Genomic DNA, 25,213 nt, shown 5'->3' with positions numbered 1-25,213 from the left:
CTACCATTTCTTCTGAATGTATAATGTTAGTGGATAACAAGAAATAAAGGTACTCACAGATGACTGGGCTCCTTCAGAGCTGAACCTGTATGCTCCAGAACTGTTGTATGTCCCCACTGAGCAGCGGTAGTCAGGAGACCACTGGCTACTGTGAGAATTAGAAAAAGTCACGCTGCTGCCAGAAGTGATGGCACCATCTTCATAGTCATCTTGATCATAATCATAGTCCCCATCAGGAGAAATCAGTTCCTCAGAATTCTGGGGTCTGCAGGACACATTTTCTGGCATGCAGTATGTGGATTCACCACTCGAAGAGTTGTGGAGACTGAGAGAGTCGTGGCCGGAAGCAATAAGCATGGTGTTGCTAGCAGCAGGACTTGTGGGCACTACTGTGTCATTCATATAAGGATCCTCTTCTGAAGAGTCATCACTTGTTCTAATGCCACTCGTCCTCTGATCTGAATGGCCATGCTCACTTGGATTGGGTGAATCCTTAAACGCATCATCATCAGCTTCAAAGCCCTCGTCCACCTCCTCCTCAGGGTACGGCTGGCTGAAGTTAAAGTTGGGCTTTTCACTGCATGCATTCCCAGTCAGTTCACTGAGCTTGGCAGAATAACCACTGCCCACAGAAAGTGACCGCTCGATGTTTCGGACACATTCATCAATCTCATCGAAGTTCAGAGACTCTAGGAATTCTTGAGCTGCTCGGCATGCCTCATCCTCGAGCCGCTTGAGTTCCTCGTCTCGGAGCTGCTGCAGCCTCTGCAAGGAAGCCTCTGTCAAGGACAGCTCTTGCTGCTCCTTCATGCGTTGCAAGTCTTCAATCTCTTTCTCCAGGCGCAGGATCTCTTCCACCTGCTTGTTTTCTTTCTGCTTTTCCAGCTCTTGCTTCAGCTCTGCTTCTTTCTGGGCTTTCTGAATGGCTGCCAGTTCCTGCTGCTTCCTCTCCTCTTCAGCCTGCATTCGAAAAAGACATGCAAGATTCCTTACTTTCTGTTGTTCAAGCTCCATAATCCTTCCATGCTGTTCGTTTAAAAGAACCCTTCTCCCTCCATATAAGAGGATGAAGTGAAAGTGTTGTTACATTTACCCATAGACACTGGAAAGCTCAAATGCATGCAAAAGGCTCAATCTTTGCCAGGAACTAAATGAAGTGTGATGTGAAAGACATCCCCATGCAAACAACTATATCAAGTTTCTTTTGGCTTCACCTGCCAACTTCTGTAATAAGTTTAGTTTAAATGCCCTGGGTGCTTTTTCTTGTCTTTTTATTGGTTGGGGCAAGAGACAGCAATAAACAGGGTAGCAGAAAGTATTAACAGTGTAATTTACCTGCTGGGCAAGACGTTCTGCTTCTTGCCTTTGCCTTTCCCTTTCCCTGCAAGGATAAGAAAAAAAAAGTTAGCAAGAATAAGAAAGGGGGAAGGGGACTTCATTAGAGCAGTAGTAGAATTTTCAGAGCGGTTTTGTCAAATACAAGTAGCAACTCAAATTGAAACCACTAAGGGTATATTCTCCCCTTGTGTGCCTGAGAAACTCCCACAAAGGCTACACATCTCTCGTCATCACTAGTAAAGATTTACAAAATCAGCTGTGATTACTTAAGGCAAAGGCGATACAGCATGAAACCTAATGTCTGCCTTTCAGATCCAGTCAAACAACAGCACACACTGCACACCTTTCCTCCTCTTCTTTCCTCCTCCTCTCCTCCTCTTGTCGCCGTTTCTCCTCTAGTAGCTGTCTGTAAACACGTCGAGCAATCTGGCCTCGCAGCTGCTTCTGGAAGGTTATGGCTGCTTTCCTCAGGTGAAGGAACTTTCTTCTTAGAAGGAATGCCCTGTAGTTCTTCTGTATCACAACCACGTAGTACAGCACCTTTTTATAATGCTTTCTGAAAGAAGACAGAAAGAGCTTCTCTGTAAAGAGGGTTTGACTACCAACTAACTGAGGTTTCTATGTAACTGCCCTGCATTAAAGAGTCCATGGTATTAAAAAGGACAGAGGTACTAACTCTGGTCCTGTGACAGCTCTCCCATTATAGTTTATGTTATCTCTCCCTAGAAAGTGGACAAGGCCTTTCTGTGAGAGAGCTAGCTGTATCTTGACGAAGTAAATACACACCACCCAGCCTTACATTTTTAATACCTCCTGACAAGGAAATGCTGTTAGAAACTACCAGGGTTTTTTGATATATATCCTGCACCATGAAAAGAAAAATCACACACAGCAAGATAGCTTTGTCCTTAAAAAAAAAGAATTCTTGTCGTTTTATGAGACATACTGGTCAGACTATATGGACAGGACTAATATGCACATGAAAAGAAATGACCTTATTATGCAAACAACTATTGAACTGTCCTCTATTGACTTATAGAAGAAATAGAGAAGTAAACAGATGGGATGTACTACCCTGACTCTAATACATAATGCATGAAACTAGGTGAGCAAATACATCATCATAATTCAGTCACACAATGCCATTGTTCTTTTGTTCTTGAACAAAGAATCATAAGCTGATTGTTCCTAATTTATCTTCTCTTCCCTCTTTCTGTCATGGCAAAAAGGATAAACCCGATCCTCAGCTAGTGTAACTCAGTGTAGCTCCATAGCTTCAGTGGAGCTACACTGATCTACATCTACTGTGTATCTGGTCCCAGGATATTATATGGATGCTCCTCTGTGAATCTTCTACACTCTGACATCTTAGTTACTGAAAACAATTCAAACCACCTACTGTTTTATTAAAATCGGGTTGAGATTTCCAAACCACCTATGGGATCTGAGTGCCCAATTCCTAGCAGAAATTAATGAGAATCCTCTAGGCAGTGTTGGAAATCCCTCCCAGAGGAGAGTCTGCATATGCAGCCCACTAGTTAATATTCCCACCTTGTTACCTACCGTGCCACATAGCCTAAGACATGTGCTCGGATAATCATGGCTGCCTTGGTGACTTCTACCTCTCTCTGCTTCTCCAATTTGTTTTCCAAGGACTCCCGAAGAAAGACCTATGCAAGAAAAGTTCTGGCTTAATTGAATTCAGTTACCACAGTGATGGATGTCTTACAAATGCACATGAACATAACAATGACAATAATAAAAGGCTGTTGGGATGCAAGGTTATGTAGGTAGCTAGATAGCACAGTTGACAGTGAAGGAGGAATTCAGAATCCAATATACATATTTTCCTAAGAGGAAAAAAAAAACACTTTCCTCTTAAAAACAAAATATGAAAAAGCCCCAAAATGGCAACTCCTCCTCCTCCATTCCATGAGATCCTGACCCAACTGAAGTCAATGGGAATTTTCCCATTGACTTAAACAGGGCCAGGATTTTACCCAAATTGTCTACTCACTAACGACTATAGTCAGCAACATTATTACTAGACTTTCTGCAAAGTAGCTCTATCCTTCTGAAGATTAATACACACATAAAAGAACTTTGGCTTAGCAATGTGAACAGTCTGACTTACACTGACAGAGCCAGAAAATTCAGCCTTGAGGCTTAAACTGCTTCAGAGTAACAACAAATTACTACAAACTCTTAGAGGGACCATTCCTGCAAATTCCTCTTGCCAGGGCACAAATCAAATTAACAGAAGTAGCATCTATGTAAATGAAAGCAGTTTTAGGTCCAGGGGCTTGACTAAGGAGCAGATTTTTGTCCTGTTGTTAAGCAGTGAATCTACTGCTGTGGACAAATAACTCAGTAAGATTTACATGCACTTGCTGAGAGGAAAGCATAATCTGCTTACTGAAAAACTTTGGAAATTTGATGAGCAAAAGGTATGCAGAGTAACCACTTCTCTAATAAATGATATATTTTTATATTTTCTGTTTTTTAAGTATAGGGTTACCATACGTCCTCTTTTTCCCGGACACGTCCGGCTTTTCGGCAGTCAAACCCCCGTCCGGGGGGAATTGCCAAAAAGACGAACATGTCCGGGAAAATGGCGGCTCTGCTCCTCCCCGACTCTTCGGCTCTGTTTAAGAGCCGGGCTGCCCGAGCGCTACCGGCTTCGGGCAGCCCCCGTGCCTCCAGACCCTGCGCCCCCAGACGGACACTTCCCCTCCCGGGCTCCGGCGGCGCAGGGTCCGGAGGCACGGGGGCTGCCCGAGGCCGGTAGCACTCGGGCAGCCCGGCTCTTAAACAGAGCTGAAGAGGAGCAGAGCCTCCAGCCGCGGGGGCTCTGCGTAACTTACACTGTGTCAGTTACACAGAGCGGAAGAGGAGCAGAGCCTCCAGCCACTGCGGTTCTGCGTAACTTACACTGTGTCAGTTACACAGAGCCGAAGAGGAGCAGAGCCTCCAGCCACGGGGGCTCTGCTCCTCTTCGGCTCTGTGTAACTGACACAGTGTAAGTTACGCAGAGCCGCCGCGGCTGGAGGCTCTGCTCCTCTTTGGCTCTGTTTAAGAGCCGGGCTGCCCGAGCGCTACCGGCCTCGGGCAGCCCCCGTGCCTCCGGACCCTGCGCCGCCGGAGCCCGGGAGGGGAAGTGCCCGGCTGGGGGCGCAGGGTCCAGAGGCATAGGGGCTGCCCAAAGCCCGAGCGCTACCGGCTTCACGGTTTGCTGGGCAGCCTCCAGACCCTGCGCCCCCGGCTGGACGCTTCCCCTCCCGGGCTCCAGCTGCGCTGGGGAAGCGCCAGCTGGGGGCGCAGGGTCTAGGGGCTGTCCGGCAAACCCTGAAGCCGGTAGCACTGGGGCAGCCCTTTCCCGCTGGCTGGGAGTGGAAGGGAGGAGGGGGCGGAGTTAGGGTGGGGAAGGGGCGGAGTTGGGGCGGGGCTAGGGGTGGGGAAATGGGCGGGGCCAGGGCCCGTGGAGGGTCCTCTTTTTTTATTTATGAGATATGGTAACCCTATTTAAGTATCTTCTTAGTTACAGCACTCATGCCAATGCCACACCAACTTTGCAAAGTTGCACTTGGCTTCTGAGGTTTACAGTAGTGTGTAAATTGCAACTGAAATGGGTAAATCTTAATTATATTCTTGCACTCCTCTAACTTGATTTTTTAAACAATCTGGAACTCAAAAAAGAAAGTCTGTTACCAAGTGGGGGTTTTAAAGTTCATTTTCAGCCTGGAGCAAGTTTTTATGGTTGAACAACAAATCTCCTATGCTTGACCCAATCTTAATAATAACGGTGCTGATTAAGACGCTATAACGTAGTCCTGTGCTATGTGCCCTGTGTGGCATAAGACCTTTTCCAGACCTCCTCTTCCATCTGCATCTTAGGGCTGAATCGTCTGGTACCTACTCTGGGTGTATGGCTTGAAATCTGGTGGGAATGTGGTGTTAGGCTGCACTGGGGCAGAGGAAGTGGTGGAAGCCTAGTGCAGGGACAGTGTGCATCTGAAGCACACCAGAGCCAAGCTCGGGGCAGCTGTTTATAGGAGCCTGGAGTTAGGGATTGTGGAGGTGAGGTGAGTGTGTGGCCAGTGTGGACACACAGGCACACACTAGCTTCACTAAGCCAAAACTCTGTGTAGTGCAGGAGGGCAAGAGGGTTCAGAAGGAGGCAAAGAGGGCAGCAGCTGCTACTCCCGTCCACAGGCTGTCGTGGTGGTTGTGCAGCTGCTTTGCATCTTGCCTTCACATTCCTCCCCTCCCCTGCAGTTCTCACAGGGTGACACTCTACTGGTTGGGTTTTGCTATGAGATGAGGGAGGAGTAAAATCTTGTGTGGAGTTCAGGTGAAAAAGGATGCAATTCTCCTGGCTGTTTGGAGCCAGAATCCTCACCACTGTTCCAATTTCAGTGGGCACCGAGGAAATGAGTTGTGAGGAAAGAGCAAGCTAGTTACTTAGCAGGAGAGCTCTGTTGGATTATGGCCTCTTGTTTTTGAACCAGGGTTTGTTAACTTGGCAGAAATAACCATTAAAAAAAATGATGGTCAGATATGACTAAAATTTATTATTCTGCATTGATGCATTTTTCAATGGGAAAGAGAGCATTTCCCCAGGAATAAGGGCTTTTTCTGGAATTGTTTTACTTCTGTACAACAACAACAAAACACCAAACCACCTTCTCACCAATGAAGATAGCCGCACTCCCCATATGGGAGGATATAATCCAGTCCTGAGTGGAGCCTCAAAGGGACCGGATTATACAACAGTTACTCAACATTGGTGAGCACTCGCTTGCATGAGAAGTCCCATTGCCTAAGTGCTCATCAATGTAAAGGTTGCACCATCTAGTTTTTTATAAGCTTTACTCCCACGGGAAGTCTTTACTCCCGCGTGTGAAACAGCCTCTGCTTCAGTGGGTCTACTATCCTTTCCTATCCAATTTTGCTCTAGCACTCTCTAGATCACTATGGTCCTGATTCAGGAAAGCACTAAATTGCTTTCCTGAAAGAGGATGGATTTAATCACGTATTAAGCATGGGCTTGTGTGTTTTCCCGAACAGGAGTGCTTTCCTGAATCTGGGCTTGTAAAAACAAGAAGTATCTCAGCTGCTGCCCTAATCCCCATGATGTTATCATCACTCCTTTTACATTAAAATGGAAGGGATAATATCATTAAATACCACAAACAGTAAGTCTTTTTCTATCTGTTAAAACTGCTTTATTCCTCTTTTTGTATATTGTAATTTTAAAAAATGGATACAAAGCTATCCTTTTCCTCTTTACTGTAGTACAGATGAACTGTATTGTCCTTTCCTCAATAATGTGAAGAGCAGTTACAGGTAAAGTTAAAACAACGTTTAGAGTCTGACTTAGATGCAAAAATCAAGACAACTGGCTGCCACTTTGCCCTTGGCTTGCTCCCTGTACTGATTCTTGCAGGTGACACAGGTGCCCACGCAAGATGTACGGTTTGAATTTCATGTCCTCTTGCCCTCCTCAGAAATAAGCTCCTTACTGACTTGCTGCACAAGTACATTTACCAATCCCCTTAGGTGATTTTTGCGCATCGCTGGAAAAGTTGTAAAACCAGCTCTGACAGCTGCAAAGGTTCTAATGTATATGGAGCTTTCAGAGCAGTGCGGAGTCTCTCCTATATATTTCCCTAAATTTTGAAGCAATGCCCATGGTTTAAATCAACATTACTCTAATTCATGTGAATGGGTGTAATACTGTTAACATACTGCATGGCTGAGAGAACATGCAATGTGAAGCAAAACCTAGTTATGGCTTTGAATTTATTGCATTATTTGTAAACAGTGGTCTACGAGAAGGTAGGACCAATGTCAATGTAAATCAAAGTGATCTATAAATCTTTAGGTCCCTTAATAATGGGAGACGGTTTCAATTCTACCTATATTATCTTAATGGGCTCCTTTGGATTTACTAACATGCTGCTTTTTTGCTGAGATTTCACCTTGTAAGAACACAACACACAGGAACCATGTGGTACTTCCATTCACTTATTTTCAAGCCCTTTAGATGTGTTATGGAATGGATGGAACTGTTAAATGTAAATGCTACTATAGAAAGTCTCACTGAAATCAATGGTATTTTACAAGGTATTTTACAAAGTATCTTTGCCTTGGATTCCTTATGGGAAAACACATCAAGAATAATAACAAAGCTCTTCACAAATATTTATACTGGACCCCTGACAATTCAGCCAGCTTTACTTCTGGGTCTGTTATCCCCTTATTCCCCATACATAAGGTATCAGTGGGAGTAGGGTGACCAGACAGCAAGTGTGAAAAATCGGGACAGGGGGTGGGGAGGTAATAGGAGCCTATATAAGAAAAAGACCCAAAAATCGGGACTGTCCCTATAAAATCAGGACATCTGGTCACCCTAAGTGGGAGTTATACCAAGGGACATAGCAGTAACAGATGAGAGGCCTGCTGGACGATCTTGACCAATTTGGAATTGATCTTTACAGTATATTCCCTAGTACTTTGCCCAGTATACTTTTAACTGTTTCTTAGACTCCCATAAAATGGAATATCTATGCGTGCAATACTATTAAATGATTTGAGAATGCTAGGGGCATACATTCACAGAAAGGATGGAATCTCTGCAAAGGCCTATTGTTTGAGATCAAGCTTTTTTCTCTGTGTTGTTGCCAAACAAAAACAAACAAACAAACAAACAAAACGTGTGGGAGCTGCCTAAATACTGTCCTTAGACTCATATTAGCAACAGCCATGGAATTTCTTCTGCAGAAAAGGACCTAGGGGTTACAATGGACGAGAAGCTGGATATGAGTCGACAGTGTGCTCTTGTTGCCAAGAAGGCTAACTGCGTTTTGGGCTGTATAAGTAGGGGCATTGCCAGCAGATTGAGGGACGTGATCATTCCCCTCTATTCGACATTGGTGAGGCCTCATCTGGAGTACTGTGTCCAGTTTTGGGCCCCACACTACAAGAAGGATGTGGAAAAATTGGAAAGAGTCCAGCAGAGGGCAACAAAAATGATTAGGGGGCTGGAGCACATGACTTATGAGGACAGGCTGAAGGAACTGGGATTGTTTAGTCTGCAGAAGAGAAAAATGAGGGGGGATTTGTTAGCTGCTTTCAACTACCTGAAAGGGGGTTCCAAAGAGGATGGATCTAGACTGTTCTCAGAGGTAGCAGATGACAGAACAAGGAGTAATGGTCTCAAGTTGCAGTGGGGGAGGTTTAGATTGGATATTAGGAAAATCTTTTTCACTAGGAGAGTGGTAAAGCACTGGAGTGGGTTACCTAGGGAGGTGGTGGAGGTTTTTAAGGTCAGGCTTGACAAAGCCCTGGCTGGGATGATTTAGTTGGGGATTGGTCCTGCTTTGGGCAGGGGCTTGGACTAGATGACCTCCTGAGGTCCCTTCCAACCCTGATATTCTATGGTTCTATGATTCTAATTAAAGAGGACAACCATCTAGTAAGATTATGTTACCTTATTTTTTCCAAGCTGCCATTCAGTGCTAGTACTGTCATACCGATGAAGGAGGACGGCACACTTCCCTTTTAAATCTTCAGGCACAGTCAAGTTTCTCATTAGGACTTTATACCTGGCCCCCACCACAAGAAAAAAAAATTACTTATCTCTTAATTTGACAATAGATTTTCCCCCTCCCCATCCCCCCTCAATTTAATAAGGTTTCGAATCCCCTTAGTTAAGAGCATGAGCTCAATATCCAGGATTTATGTTTGTTTCATACAATTGTCCCACCGCATGTTTACCTTTTATAAAAATCTTGAAATTGCCTTCTCACTGGAAAGCCAGCCCTTCGTATCCTCACTGTCTCCAGCATCCCAGAATAATGTAGCTGGTTAAGCACCACAGTCTGGTCAAAATGGTCTGGCATCTAAAACAAACGGATTTTTAAAATTAAAATAACTTTCTTAACAATAACGGATATTAACATGGTCTCTATCAAATTTGTAATGTGAGATCTTGGGAAAATAATTGAAAAGTTATACATACAAATCAGAGAAGCATGGAGCCAAGTCAGAGCTTCCTACATCCAAAATACCTTACACTGGAGGTATAGTTTCTACATACATGAACATTTCAGGGCATATAAAATATCTCTTCAGAATGAAACAAACTAAAAGGATAATTACACAATGTAATCTCCTTATGCAGCACTGCAACCCCTGTTTAACCCAATCAGCCATCTCTTTTCATTTCACTTGTATTTGGTAACTAGACATTGCTCTCAATAATGAAACAGTGGAAAGGACCAAGGAATTGCTAAATTAATAGCTACAAGCTTGAAAAATAAATAAACCCCTTAATCTGCATTCCCTGGAGATAATCAATCCTGCTTCTGTGTCAAATGTCAGTGACACAAACATAGGGATTGAGACCAATTAGAATAGCTAAGGAATAGGTTTGTGTGTGTTTTGTTTTCTTAATTTTGTAACAATGATAAACACTTCATTTCCTATTTAAAATTGATGATGAAAAGTTTGTCAGTCTCTCCCCTCTTCTGATTAGTCGTATATTTCATTACTATTATTTCATACTGGTCATGTATTGGCTACCAATGCAAAGCAGCAGACAGGTCATTTTATTGTGTGTATGTGGTAGAAAGCATTTCTTTACCTAGCAAATTTAGCCACAACATTCTGTTTCTTTAGCTTTATGTTTAGCTATTTTAACATCCTTTTTTATTTAGAAAAGAGATGCACCAGATAAGTTATAAACCCAATCATTCACATATTAAAGTCTAAAAGTTAACATAAGTGGTGCTTCTTATTTAGGATTCATGGGTACTTTTTTGCCATATCTTGCTTTTTGACCAGATGCTGCAGTGGAAGAATCAAATTCTCCCCTAAATTACATCCATAAAAAAGCCACTGAAGTCAGTGTAAGGTGGCAATCCTGCAAGTCACTGAGCACTCTAACCCTAATCCTGAAAAGTACATACGTATGTGCTTAACTACATAAGGTGAGTAATTCCATTGAGTTCAGTGGGGCTACTCACTTGCTTACGGTAAACCACTTTCTTTGCTGGTACAGGCCATCTACCTGAGTAAGCCTTGAGTGCACAATATGGCACATATGGCTAATGGGTTATATAGGGCCTGATCCAGCTCCTACTGCAGTCAATGGACATCAGTGGGAGTGATGTGACACTGGTTCAAAATGCTTTTTCCATTACTTGTCAAACAGTGAACTTTAATGACGCTTTATTTATCACAAGTAATTTTAAGAAAACACAACCTCACAATAATTATTTTAGAACTGCACAACTTCATTGAATTAAATATCTTTGGTTGCTGCCAGTCACAATTAAACTAATTTATTAGTTTTATGTTCTATTTACTAGACATTTAAAACAAAGCAAAATATGTACAGAAAGGAACTTCAAAAATATTAGTGTATTAATTTCAACCCTCCCCCCCAAAAAAGCAATCAACATTTAAAACAAAGATGTTAACACCACAACAATCTTCCTTTCATTCATTTCTCTCTCATAGCAATATTTTATAGTTTATCTCCGTGTGCAGTAAAACATTTCTGAACCAAGCTGCTTAGTCCAAATAGCTCTATAAAGTTCAGTAACACTCACCATTTTACAGACATCGCAAGTACATTTCAGCCTCTTCTTTGGCACAGAGGCCAAAATCCATATGGAAAACAACTGCCACACTGACCTTTTCCCCACAGCTAAAGACAGTGAACAGTGATGAACACCATTCCTGTGCTTTAAAAAGTGCTCGGTCACCATGGCAACCCCTCCCATTCTCGGGATAATTAGTGTGGTGTGGCTGCAGGATTTGATAAAGGGTTAGAGGGAGAGCCCTGGGCCAGTAAGAAATTCAGCCACTAAAATTTACTTCTCTCACTGCACTGAGATTGGATATCTGTATCCCAGATGCTGATTTACCTAAGGGGAGGTGAAGAAGCTATAAAAATTGCCTGTCACACCTGACATTACTTTAATAATTTATTCCTCTTACTAGTGTAGTTACTGTTTCAAGGAATTCCACCATTATGCAAGACTGGTTTCATCAATACACTTTGAATAGCCATTGCCTGCTGTGTTACGTGTGTCTGCCCCATGGCAGCGGATACAAATTTCACACTACCTGGGCCTATAGAGGCAGTGAACTTTATTGTCCTGTGGGAGAGCTGCTGGCTATTCTGCTCTCAGGAACATAAGCAGCAATATTGGCTTTGACAACGCAAGAACCTGTTTGGGGTGCTCGGAGACTGCGGTCAGGGGGGAGAGATTGCAGAGAGCCAGGAGATAAGACATTTAAGCATATCCACCGTTTTACAGTTAGAAGTAAAACAACTAAAAGAAACACTAATTCAGGCCTAAGCACAATACCATAACATGCAGCATATACACAGAAAAGTATCATTTTATGAGTCCTAATCTTATTACCGGTAACTATCCAGCAGACTCATTCAAAGCTTATTTAAATAAAGAAAGCACAGAAACCTTATGATGTAATAATAAATATACAGTATCTTACACTTACTATTAATTATTAGCACTTAGGAGCCCTGGTCATGGACCCTGACCCCCGTGGAACGCACCGTACACAGACCAATAACTGATGGTAGGTAGCTCATTTCCTTCTTTATCTAACAGAACTTTACAAACTATGGTCCCAAACTTGCAAACACTTATGCCTGAGATCAATGTGACTACTCATGTCCTTAAAGTTAATTGTGTGTGTTTGTGGAACTGGAGGCTAAATAGTGTATATACACTACTATTAAAATGCAGGTTTCAGAGTAACAGCCGTGTTAGTCTGTATCCGCAAAAAGAAGAACAGGAGTACTTGTGGCACCTTAGAGACTAACAAATTTATTAGAGCATAAGCTTTCGTGGAAGTGGGCTGTAGTCCATGAAAGCTTATGCTCTAATAAATTTGTTAGTCTCTAAGGTGCCACAAGTACTCCTGTTCTTCTTTTTATTAAAATGCAGCCACTTCTGAGACTGAAAATGGCAGCCAACCGTAACCTGAACTACAGAAGTATTCTCACTCTAGCACAGAGTGTCTATTTCATGCACTGTGCTAGATCTGATTTCGCCTACACTAGTCTACACCAGTAGAGTACTTCCAATTTAAATCAGTGTAATGTGAGGGCAGATTTGGCCCTGGAATCCGGTAGACTAGAGCGAGAGAGAAACTTCTTTGATTGCTCCTGCTTTCAAAGCAGTTTACTTTATAAACACACATGTAAAGAGTGAATTTTATAAAGTATTTTAAAGTGAGCAGAACCACAACTTATCTCTTCTAAAACACTGTATTGAACATATACTGTATCCTCTGATGTAAAAATTAACATACTAAAAATAAAACTATCCTAAAATAACATCAATGTTCTAGCAAACTCAGAAAAGCACAGAGATTCAACGGAAAGCTCTCAGAGTCCCTTACTGTAATATGATCAACATAAAATCTAGTCCATTTCCAAAATGAGTTAAAATTGTTTCAGGTTCTGTACCGGCTCTGAATGCCTGTGCATTTTCCTTTCTTCCTTTTTAATAATCTTGTTTCCCCCTCTCCCCATGGACAAACAAAAGAGGGAAACGACAACTATCCAGGAGAAACTGTGAAAATTGCTTGACAAAAAGCACTGACAAATGCGCAAAATAAACTGAAGCAAATGTTTTTTTCTCTCTCATCTTTTTCATTTACAGGAATCTTAAATATTATTTGTAACAAGTATATTCGAAGTTTCTGAAGGAGGGCAATTTTTATTTTTAAACCGAGTATCCCTTTAACTTGACTTATTGGCACTTATTCAATGCTGCACACAAGATCCTCTATCAAATATTTGCTCCATCAGCAGACAGTCTGTGTTGGAAAAATAAATAACGCATCAGTGATCAGAATAAGCTGTGCTGTGGGCTACTCTGACAGAGGATCACATGAAGCTGCACTAACAGGCAAAATATTTTAATGGAAATACTCCATATTTACACTGGTGTAACTGTAATAGAATCTCACCTCAGCCACGTTTAGGGCAGCGAGGTAACCTTAACTTGGAATTTTCCTGGTTTTAATGGTTGCAAGTAAGAACCATTCTGCTTGATGCTGTGTTTTTGTTGTTGTTCTCCTTCTCCTCCTCTTTGGAAATGCAACTTGCAATTTATCAGTTTGTGATGTCCACAGATTAAATTTGTGCCAGAGGGCACTAAAGTCAGGGCTTTAATATGACCTGAAGTCCATGCAGGCAAGACTCTGGCTCCCTAAGATGCTAAATGCCTACTCTGATCTGTCCTGAGCCTCCTAAAAGTGCAAAGCTTGTGCCTGAGATTATCATCAGGAAAAGCCCTTAGGGCAGACATTAATACCTTGATGTTTTTTTCACGAGTTAGTTTTTTAGTTTGTAAATTGGGGGGGGGGGCTAGAATTGAGAGGGGGGGGATACACATAAAAAGATGCAATTTTCTTACTGTGCCAATCATTGGTTAAACCTCAACTAAAATAGTAGTAGGAGTAGTTTGGATTTAGTCTCCATTTCAAAAGATAATTACAACTGCCCTGGAAAACTTGCCTTGTAAGTGTAAGGCAGTCATGGCCCTGCCAAGCTAAACAATCAAACTGATTTTGGCTAGATAGAAAGAACTTCACAGCACAGAGACGTTATAAAAAATAACTAGTTCCTCATTTCTAGATTGCCTAAGAAAATTCAGGTAGAACTATCTCAGGCAAAGAAGAAACACATGGAATAGGCTGACAAGCAAGTCCACTGAAACAAATAGTATAAATGAGTTTAAGAGACAGCCAGATATATATATAGAGAGAGATCAAAGGACTTAACTGAAGGGATGTGGCAAGCTACATTTCATTTGCAAATTTGACACCATCAGATCAGGATTAAACAAAGACTGTGAATGGCTAGGCAACTACAGAAACAGTTTCTCCTCCCTTAGTGTTCACACCTCAACTGCTAGCAAAGCACCTCACCCTCCCTGATTGAACTAACCTCGTTATCTCCAGACTGATTTATACCTGCCTCTGGAGATTTCCATTACTTGCATCTGAAGAAGTGAGGTTCTTACCCACAAAAGCTTATGCTCCCAATACTTCTGTTAGTCTTAAAGGTGCCACAGGACCCTCTGTTGCATTTAAAAATGAGAAGTCTTTCCCTGTTTGTAAACACTTTACATCAAAAGCAAGGAAATATTGGCAATATTGTATCTTGAGAGAGACACACTTGATTAAAAGAGCTCATTTGTTCCTTATTTGTTTTATAGTGGATTTTGTACTAATGCACAAGTCTAAAGCTTATTGATTTCTATTCCAGGGGTCGGCAACGTTTGGCACGCAGCTCGCCAGGGTAAGCACCGTGGCAGGCCGGGCCAGTTTTATTTACCTGCTGACGCAGCAGGTTCGGCCGATCGCGGCCCCCACTGCCCGCGGTTCGCCGTCCTGGGCCAAAGGGGGTGGCGAGAAGCGGCGCGGGCGAGCGATGTGCTGGCCGCGGCTTCTCGCCGCCCCTATTGGCCCGGGACGGCGAACCGCGGCCAGTGGGGGCCGTGATCGGCCGAACTTGCCGCGTCAGCAGGTAAATAAAACTGGCCCGGCCCGCCACGGTGCTTACCCTGGCGAGCCGCGTGCCGAACATTGCCGACCCCTATTCTATTGAAAGACAAATTAATTTGGCTCCCTGAAGGGATTTATTACACAAGGTCTTTGTAGTTGGGTCCCTGTGCTCCTCCAAAATGCATGCTTGTTCAAAATGCAAGGCTGTCAAGAAATTTAAAAAATTAATCGCAATTAATCACACTGTTAAACAATAATAGAATATCATTTATTTAAATATGTTTAGATATTTTCTACATTTTCAAACATATTGATTTCAATTACAACACTCAATACAAAGTATACAGTGCTCACTTTATATTTATTTTTATTACAAATATTTGCTTTGTAAAAAACAAAAAATTGTATTTTTCAATTCACCTAATACAAGCACTGTAGTGCAATCTCTTTATCATGAAGGTTGAACTTACAAATGTAGAATTATGTACAAAAAATAACTGCATTCAAAAATAAAACAATGTAAAACTTTAGAGCCTACAAGTTCACTCAGTCCTACTTCTTGTTCAGGCAATCGCTAAGAGAAACAAGTTTGTTTACATTTATGGGAGATAATGCTGCTGGCTTCTTATTTACAATGTCATCTGAAAGTGGGAACAGGCATTTGCATGACACTTTTGTAGCCAACACTGCAAGGTGCCAGATATGCTAAACTTTTGTATGCCCCTTCATGCTTCGGCCATCGTTCCAGAGGACATGCTTCCATGCTGATGGCACTCATTAAAAAAATAATAATAATGTGTTAATTAAATTTTGACTGAACTCTTTGGGGGAGAATTCTATGTCTCCTGCTCTATTTTACCAACATTCTGCCATATATTTCATGTTATAGCAGTCTCAGATGATGACCCAGCACATGTTGTTCATTTTAAGAACACTTTCACTACAGATTTGACAAAATGCAAAGAAGGTACCAATGTGAGATTTCTAAAGATAGCTACAGCACTTGACCCAGGTTTTAAGAATCTGAAGTGCCTTCCAAAATCTGAGAGGGACAAGGTGTAGAGCATGCTTTCAGAAGTCTTAAAAGAGCAACACTCTGATGCAGAAACTACAGAACCTGAACCACCAAAAAAGAAAATCAACCTTCTGCTGGTGGCATCTGACTCAGATGATGAAAGTGAACATGCGTCGGTCTGCACGGCTTTGGATCATTATCAAGCATGTCCTCTGGAATGGTAGTTGAAGCTTGAAAGGACATATGAATCTTTAGCGCATCTGACACAAATATCTTGTGACGCTGGCTACAACAGTGCCATGGGAATGTCTGTTCTCACTTTCAGGTGACACTGTAAACAAGAAGCAGCCGCATTATCTCCTGCAAATTGTAACCAACCTTGTTTCTCTTAGTGATTGGCTTACCAAGAAGTAGGACTGAGTGGGCTTGTCGGCTCTAAAATTTTACATTGTTTTATTTTTGAATGCAGTTACGCAACAAAAAAAAATCTACATTTGTAAGTTGCACTTTCAAGATAAAGAGATTGCATTATGGTACTTGTATGAGATGAACTGAAAAATACTATTTCTTTTGTTTATCGTTTACAGTGCAAATATCTGTAATAAAAATAATATAAAGCGAGTACTGTACACTTTGTATTCTGTGTTGTAATTGAAATCAATATATTTGAAAATGTAGAAAAACATCCAAAAATATTTAACACATTTTGATTGGTATTCTATTGTTTAACAGTGCGATTAAAACTGATTAATCACAATTAATTTTTTAAATTAATTGCATGAGTTAATTGTGATTAATCCACAGTCCTACTTGTTTTTTCTATATGAATTTGATGAGCAAATTTAATTCCACATATGAATCCAGCCAGGGTGATATTTTTCTTATAAAAATATCTGTCAGCATTAAAAAAAAATAAAAGATACAAATCGTTGCATATTGTTATATTAAGTGATCCTTATCTTTATGCTACTCTATAATCCTTTACCCCCCTCATGTCCAGTATCCAATCCAAATAGTAGATTGGGTAGCGGGCAAATGCACAGGGAGCTACATTGTAAAGCCAGTGTGGTCCAGTAACTAGGAATCAGGAGAGCTAGGTTCTGTTCCCTGCTGAGATGATATGTGACCCTGGGCAAGTCACTTCCCCACTTCCCCCTGCCCATTCTCCCCAGCTTACATTGGTCTTGTCTATTTAAATTGTAAACTCTTTGGGGGCAGGGACTGTCTTTGTATGTATGCACAGTGGGGCTCCAATCTCAGTCAGAGCCTAGAATGCCAGGCAGATAAATCCTTCTTCCAGGCTGCAGGGCTACTCTGGGGAAGTTACTCCAGCCCCATGTGGCCCCTGAAAAGACTGGAAGGCCACATGCATTCCTCTCCCTCAGACCATCTGTGTTCCTTTAGAAACCTGCTCTGCCCCACCCCACCCTTCTGTACAGTAGAACCACATTGTTTTTAAGTTTTTGCCCGCAGAGGTTATATTACCAGGGCAAGTCACACAGGTGTAAGTCTTATTTTGCACTGATGCAGCACTTCTATGTTAGGTGTTTGCACTAGTCTAGCTACATTGCTCCAAATCTCCCTCAGGTACACAGGCCACAAGGGGTGAAATCTGAGCATTCTTTTCAGTTTCTATGGCACTGCAATGTCCACAGAGTTAATTCTCAATGCATATGAGAATAAAAGGTGAATGTTTTATAAGGTAAGAGAGTAAATAAATTTAGACAGTGTCTTAGGTGGCATGGAGGGCTCAATTCTATTTACAGCTGAGCACATCCAGCAAGATGTGGAGTGCCTCAAACCCTACTGACTTCAAGAACACACACTTTGAAGGCAACTTAAAAAAACCAAAGAGTATGTAGAAGTGTCTGGTATCCTCCAACATGCAGCCAGTAGCAACTCCTGAGTGCTCTGAAAAGAACTGCTGCAAAAGTGACCGGTTCACTGGCTTTGGGAGATGTTCCTTCTCTATTCCAATGAACATGAGAGAGAGGAAATAAACCCCATGGACACAGAACAGCATAACAAATGCTAGAAATTCACATGCCACCAGTACTAGACTACAACGTTAGGCAAGGAAATATTTGGATAGGTAAGAAACAATGAAGAGGATCTTTGAGTGAGTGAGCGTGTATATATAAATGTGTGTGCATATTTCTCTCCCTGATCCGTCCCCTCCCCCATAAAAAAAGCTCTAACAAAAATTGGAGAAATAGTAACATCGATGGTGATTAATTGCTAAGATTAAGGCAACAATACGGAGAGAGGGCGTGTGAATATTAAATTGACAGTTACACACATCTAGCAGTGCCAAGTGAGGATTTCAGAAATGGATACTCAGATTAAACATTCTGTACCAAATTCCAGGCAAGATTTTATAGCTAACTTGATAATAATCTCTTGCCTCTTTTGTATCATCTGTACAAGAACAAACATGAAAGCACCACATTGGCCAATTACAAGGAATAACAAATGATTTCTAACTGTATATGCAATTAGCTATCTTCTATTTAATTCCCATTATTGCATGCGACAGTATGACTTAGCTCTAGTTTGTTCCCCTTGAATATTTTGGACTAACGAGGGACATCAGAAATTTGGTGATTACTGTACCAGAGTACAGTACCATACTGTACCCTTATGCTTAAAATAATGCTGTAGGAGTGCTGCAACTTTACCTCTTCTTCTTCTTCACAAAAATAGTTATTAAATGAGGAAACACTACAAATGACAATGGCATTTATAGAAGGCCTTTCATTCAAACTGCTTTACAAACGTTTACTGATTCTCTCTCCCTCACACACACATTGCTCCCCCTAAGACACATGAAATGTTGCACTGTTAAACAGTTGCTGTAGCTATTGAGCAGTTTTATTACCATTGCATTTGTATTGCAGTAGCACCCAGAGGTCTCAACTAGGCCAAGGCCCCATTGTGCTAAATATTGCACACACATACAGTAGTGACAGTGCCTCCCCCCACAGAGCTTATAATAGTTTTTATGGCAAAGATGTGAGTTAGAAGTGGCTTTACAAATTTGAGGGGGGGAGGAGGGAGACAGGATCCTTCTAAATGGCTGTAATCCCATACTAATGTCAACAATGACCCATCAATTCACAGAATTTTAGACTTCCCCCTTGGCTATTATTTAAAACTCAATGTAATTAAGATAATAGCACTGAAGTGTTACATTTCAGGGCAATTATCACTTTCTTGGGTTGAAATGGGCCAAATTCTACCCTCAATTATAATGGGGGTCCACCGAGATACAAGGGCAGAATTTGGCCAACTGTGCCCTCAGCCTGGTGACAAATACATCCCAAGACATGCTGTCTCCTAAAAATGTTCAGCCCCCATCATTTCTTAGGCACCGATTCAGCCTACATGCTAACAATGAAGCATATGCTTAAGCGTTTTGCTGAACTGGGGCGTTACTGCTTGAATATGTTATTTCAAAGAGCCGACTGAAATCAACAGAGAGGTTCACAGGGATACATCCCAAAACGGAGACCGAGTCTCCACCCATGTGAGATACACGCAATTAAGAGCATCTGAAGAAAGGGGATTTGAGATCTGGAGCAGCCTTGACTGATACAGTCCTCGTAAAACTGACAGAAGGTGCAGCTTACAGCGCAGACCCCAGCTGGAAATCTTCACAGACCCTCCTCTCCACCTGTGAATAATCTGTTGCCATTTTATCTAAAGTCATCCTAATTAAAGGCTCCAATCCCTGCAGGCTAAACCTCAATCTGGCCACTCTTTCTCGCCACATTGTAATCGGTCAGCAGTGCTCCCCTGAAAAAAAATCAAGCAAGCTGTTAGTTACAGACTTACCATGAAAAAACATGCTGTGAAATACTAATTAAAAGACAGCTGTCCGTCCCTAGCAACACCCTGTTAAGATGACCAGAATCAAGGTCATCACTGTTAAGGACAATGGTCAAGAGAACTATGTCTGCAACATATACTACTCCATTTATAGAATAATGGCTGCTGTTAAAACTAGCAGATGCACACTTCCTCAGGCTGCATACAAACTAGTCTCACAGGGTGAAATACAGATCGTGTAGAAACCTATGACAACTCCCATTGACTTAAATGGGGTCAAGATTTCACCCATAAACTTTAATTTTCCATGGCAGTCCCATCCACACTCAATTTTTTAAATCAAGGCATATGGATTCATTTTCAGCAGTTTACAATTGTTATATATTAAGACGTGTTTTCTTTAAAAGTCCACGTCTACATTTAAAAAACAAAACAACATTGAAATATGGAGGTTGTAACATGGTTCACTCTTGCCTGTGTGGCACAGAAATAAAAACATGTTGCAAAATCATATTTTTTACTACTGGTAAATACCTAGGATGGATCATGGATCTGATAGAACATGTTCTGTTCAATCTATACCAGCAAGCATAGTCAATGTTATAACAGAGTCTGATCCACAAATATTTTATTAGCCAGCGTAGTACTTACTACTACTCAGCGGTCTTTAAAATGTGAAACTGTCCATGTGGCTAGTCCTCAGTCAGGTGCTAATATATCTCTCCTTTGCCACTATGGCAACAGCAGCATATCCTGAACACAATGGCACAAACGGTGTCACAGCCCTTACTCAGCACACAGGGGAGGACGGGGAATGAGGCCTCCTTGCTCAGACTGTGACTCCAGACATGGGGAGGAGCTATGGGACTGCTTGCCTGATATTCCTTACCGTGAGCAAATGGGCAGGGAGGAGAAAGAAAAGGGATGGGGAGTGGGTGGAGTCTTGGCTCCACCCTTCCTTTTCACCAACCAGAGTAGCTGGATGTCTATAAGTGGACAATGCACTGCTCCACTCAAAAAAGTAAACTCCCTCCCCAGAGCCAGGAGAGTGCATGGGAGGAATTGTTACTGTAAGTCACAATTTATTCTCTGGTCTGCTCCTGGAGCATTGCAGCAACATGCTGCCCCTTGCTTAGGGCAGATTATCAAGTTACTATCTAGCCCTTTTGGATTGCAAGCCCAAATGCTATCAGTGATTTGATGGGCTTCCATTCTGAAGCGTTATCTTGCAGAGGCTGCTCAGCATTCTTCATTATTCACAAAGTAAAGAGGTTATATTATCGTATTTGGCACTGGTGCAACTGCCACTGGAATACTGTGTCCAGTTCTGGTGTCCATAATTCAAGAAGGATGTCAATAAATAGGAGAGGGTTCAGAGAAGAGCCACGAGAATGATTAAAGGATTAGAAAATATGCCGGATAGTGATAGATTCAAGGAGCAAAATCTATTTAAGCTTATCACAGAATTTTAGACTTTCCCCTTGGCTATTATTTAAAACTCAATGTAATTACGATAGTAGCACTGAAGTGTTACATTTCAGAGCAATTATCATTTCTTGGGTTGAAATGGTGATGGTAAGGGGTGATGTGATTACACTCTATACGTATCTTTATGGGAACAAATATTTAATAATATGCTCTTTGATCTAACAGAGAAAGGTATAAAATGATCCAATGGCTGGAAGCTGATACTAGACAAATTAAAACTAAAAGTAAGTTGTAAATTTTTAACAGTGAGGGTAATTAACCCTGGGAACAGTTTACCAAGAGTTGTGGTCGATTCTCTATCACTGGTAATTTTTAAAATCAAGATTGCATTTTTTCCCTTCTCTAAAAAGATATGCTCAAATTCAAACAGGAATTAATTCAGGGTAGTCCTATGACCTGTAGCTCTACAGGAGATCAGACTAGCTGATCACAGTGGTCCCTTTCTAGCTTTATTATCTGTGAAAAACTACAACTTTTATTTATTTAAAGGGAACTTAGTTCTGTGCTCTTATTTGACCTCAGATGCTGGATAGACAGCCAGAAAGATTGAATTTCTTAATTTATCCACAGAACATGTAGAGGACAGGCACAATGTGCCTCAATCCTGACTCTTATCCCCAACCTGGGCGAACAGTCTCTGTGGTAAACACATTCCTTCTCTATGCCCATATTTGACAATGCTAGGAAGGGTGCCAACTGTGATATGGACACCTGTCCACTAGGATGCAGACAGAGAGCATCAACTGGCTTCACTTAAACCATTTCACAGCCATCAGATGATGGAAAACACAGCACTGCCAACCCCAAATATTAAAAAATAATAATAATAAAAAAAAAAAAATCATGAGTTAGGCCTCAGAAAATCATGAGATTGGCTTAAAAACCACAAGATTTAAGAATAAAGACACGGTTCTTTTTAATTGTTTCTGGATTTTTGAGACTTTAGGGTGTACCAAGGTCCCATTTTCATGCTTTTCTCCCAATCATAAGGGTTAGAAAGTGCTTTTTCAAAAAATGAAAACTTGAGATTCTCATATATTCTCAGGACGCCAGCAGCTGGGGATTTTAGAAAAACATCAATTAGTGCATGACTCATGATAAAATTGTGGGCGTTGGTAGCACTAAATACATAATATTTGATCACTGTTCTTTTTCTTTAACTAGGAAATGAATTACTTCTCTTTCTCTGATATAATTAGTTCCCATACAGAGTTTACTTCAATATTATATTCATAGATCTCTGCAACAAGCCAACTGTAATAAGTAGGCTTGTTTCTCAGTGTTTTCTCAAGCAGGTTAATGTTCCTGGTAATTCTTACTCTGGAGGAAGAAAATGCCAATTAAAAAATGCTGCCTCCTAGGAGCCTTTCTTTTTGCTTCTTCATGTATTAAGGTAGTGGTCTGAAAGTCATAAAGGGAAATTAGCCAGGCTTAGATCACAGCTAATATTTGATATGTGTAAATTAGGAGCACCGCAAAATATTCCACTGACCAGCTTTGTGTTGCTAGGAAACCCAGGGTCAGGCAGCATTCAAAGGCCAGATTATTCCCATCCCCTGGTAAATTCATAGGGTTCTATTCATTCCAAATTCCTGACTCCGTGGGTGCTGGCTGCAAAGACTTTCTGACCCGACACTCATAGAGACTAATTGTGATTCAGATCTGAGTCCCATGACACCAGCCTCCCTGAACTCCGACGGTGGCTGAATGCTTCAGTTTTCCCTTGCCTGGAGATTCAAGTAATGCTGCCTGCTTGCCTTAACATGGAACTGAGGGCCCAATTTATACTCAAGGTGTCCAGTCAACTTATAGTCAGGGAGTCCAATGGTGTCATTATGAGGGCTCCCAGAGAGTGACTGCCAGCTATATTTAAGATAACCAATTGTGGCCAGCCTGACAAGAGCTATTAAATATTTTAAATGGTCTCTCTAGCTCCAAGCTTAGAAACTCAGCTTATAAAAAAACTGCACTGACCTTTTATATCAGCACTGAAATATTTCATTTTGCCACCTGGCTAACTACAAAAGATTCATGCCATGCTCTTGGAAGATGATCCAGCTTTATCCGATATAATCAACATATTAGCTACTCTATGTGTAAAGACTTTCCAACTAATTTCCTCTCAGGCCTAAACAGTCTTTTTCTGTAGCTGGTCATTCTGAGGTCATATATTTAAAGACAATCTCAGTTGGTCCTCTTGCATCTCTCTTTGCTGTTCTCTTCAGAATTTACTCTCACACACTGATCTTGTTTTCCTACTTGTTTTTATATTAGAAATTCAGGTCTTGTCTAGAAGACTGTGCAGGTAACTGGATAGCAACTAGAATAAGGAGATTCAAGTGAACCTGACCAATTGAAAATGGGAGTGATTTCAGTCAGAATGTTTAAAACAGTTTCGTAATTGTTTGCTTTTGTTAACACCTACTTTACTCACGTGCCTGACACACAGTTTGGAGAAAAGATTCTGTTCCAGACGCAACACATCCTACCTCTTTAGCAGCTGAAAAATCTCCCATTACACTTCTCTTGTGCTCCAGTGAGACCACCATCAAAAATAAGACCTAATATTTCTAAGGTAAAAATACACCAGGCAAAAAACAAACAAACAACAAAATGTCCCTTCCCAAACCCAACTCTCCCATAAAAACAACACCAAATCTTTCATGATTTATACCTCGTGGAACCATACAAAATGGCACACACTCTTCCCCCCCATCCCTCCTTTGCCGGTAACCCTTTTCAATACCATTTTGAAAGCAACAGTAACTTAACTTCATCTGCCCAGTGGATTGTGGTATTCACAATTTGACACATATGATCAACTAGAGTGGCAACCATCTACCACAATAATTACCACAATACAGCATCTGTGACGCCATCAGAATTTCTTATTGTAATGTAGGAAAGTATTGTGATCTCAGATACTGCAGCAGGATAACTGTTGGTAAATGCTGAACTTTTAATGGAAACTGCTAAATATTACTATACAATTCTCTAGACAAAAATGCATAGATTACTTGTCTGTCCAGATTCCTAGTCTGTTCGCAGGTCAGAGATAAGCACACAGCAAGACAACTCCTCATTATTAGCCTGATCCAATGCTCCCAAAAGTCAACGGAAAGACTCCCACTGACTTCAATAAGCATTGGATCAGGCCCTAAATTACTTAAAATCTCCTATGTAGGGCCAAATCCTCTGTGGCTTTAAATTGGCATAACTGTTCATGTCAATAGAGCTCTGACAATTGACTCCCATAGAGTTTGTGACCCATAGTTCTTTTGATCTTGACTTATCTTAACACTGAGTTCAGTCCTTCTTAGTTGTATGAAGATATATATGTACTCCCTTAAATAATTTGTTTTAAAAGACAAACCTGTGAGCCCAGATTACGTTTTGCAATCTTACTGCAATGTGACAAATCAGAATTTGGCCCCTTGTTCTTTCTAAGTAGGTTTGCTCTGTGATAAAGGTCATGGGACCTACAGCAGGATTCAATATTAGACTCTTCATTTTATCATTAGCCATCTATGTGCATTTTGATTACTGACATACTGAAATGGGTTCTCTTGGGGCTGGATGGCAATTTGGACCATATATCAGTGGAGTGAAGGATAGTAAAAACCTCTCTTGCATCTCTACACAGATTACCTGGATCTTGGATGTGGAGTACAAGAGTAAGCAGGGCTACATGCCTTCCCACTCTCTCCTCACAACAGGTAGCGCGTTGGCTTTACCCACTCTACTCACTTGCCAGTACAGTTGAGCAAGTAAAATGCTTGAGGGCAGGATTAATTTTGAAGCATGTGCTTAAGCCCCACTGAAGTCAGTGACACTTATGCATGTGCTTAAGTATGTTGCTGAATTGGGACCTTACTGATAGTATAAGCCAGCAGAAAATTACTACCTACTAGAAGAAAGGAGGTAATTTTCACTTCCTGAATTACGATTCTTTCCCGGGGGAAATTCCTTGGGTGGTGCAAGTAT

At 41.4% G+C, this 25,213-nt stretch overlaps 1 protein-coding gene across 2 annotated transcripts in view; it reads right to left on the bottom strand.

Annotated features, from left to right (window-relative positions):
* The window catches only part of MYO10 (myosin X), a 245,183-nt gene that overhangs the window by 34,999 nt on the left and 184,971 nt on the right, over positions 1 to 25,213 (bottom strand). The window contains exons 19-24 of one of the 2 annotated variants that reach the window (XM_054017900.1): positions 9,118 to 9,242; positions 8,831 to 8,945; positions 2,902 to 3,008; positions 1,682 to 1,894; positions 1,336 to 1,381; positions 58 to 960 (exon numbers count right to left, since the gene is read on the bottom strand). In XM_054017900.1, the coding sequence (XP_053873875.1) occupies positions 58 to 960; positions 1,336 to 1,381; positions 1,682 to 1,894; positions 2,902 to 3,008; positions 8,831 to 8,945; positions 9,118 to 9,242 (1,509 nt within the window). The remainder of the gene's footprint in view (positions 1 to 57; positions 961 to 1,335; positions 1,382 to 1,681; positions 1,895 to 2,901; positions 3,009 to 8,830; positions 8,946 to 9,117; positions 9,243 to 25,213) is intronic. The other variant, XM_054017901.1, reaches the window with a different exon arrangement.

Source organism: Malaclemys terrapin, chromosome 2, assembly GCF_027887155.1.
Source record: "Malaclemys terrapin pileata isolate rMalTer1 chromosome 2, rMalTer1.hap1, whole genome shotgun sequence".
Classification (NCBI taxonomy): domain Eukaryota; kingdom Metazoa; phylum Chordata; order Testudines; family Emydidae; genus Malaclemys; species Malaclemys terrapin.
The sequence above is the reverse complement of the archived record's forward strand: the minus strand, read 5'-3'. Positions and strand labels throughout refer to the sequence as shown.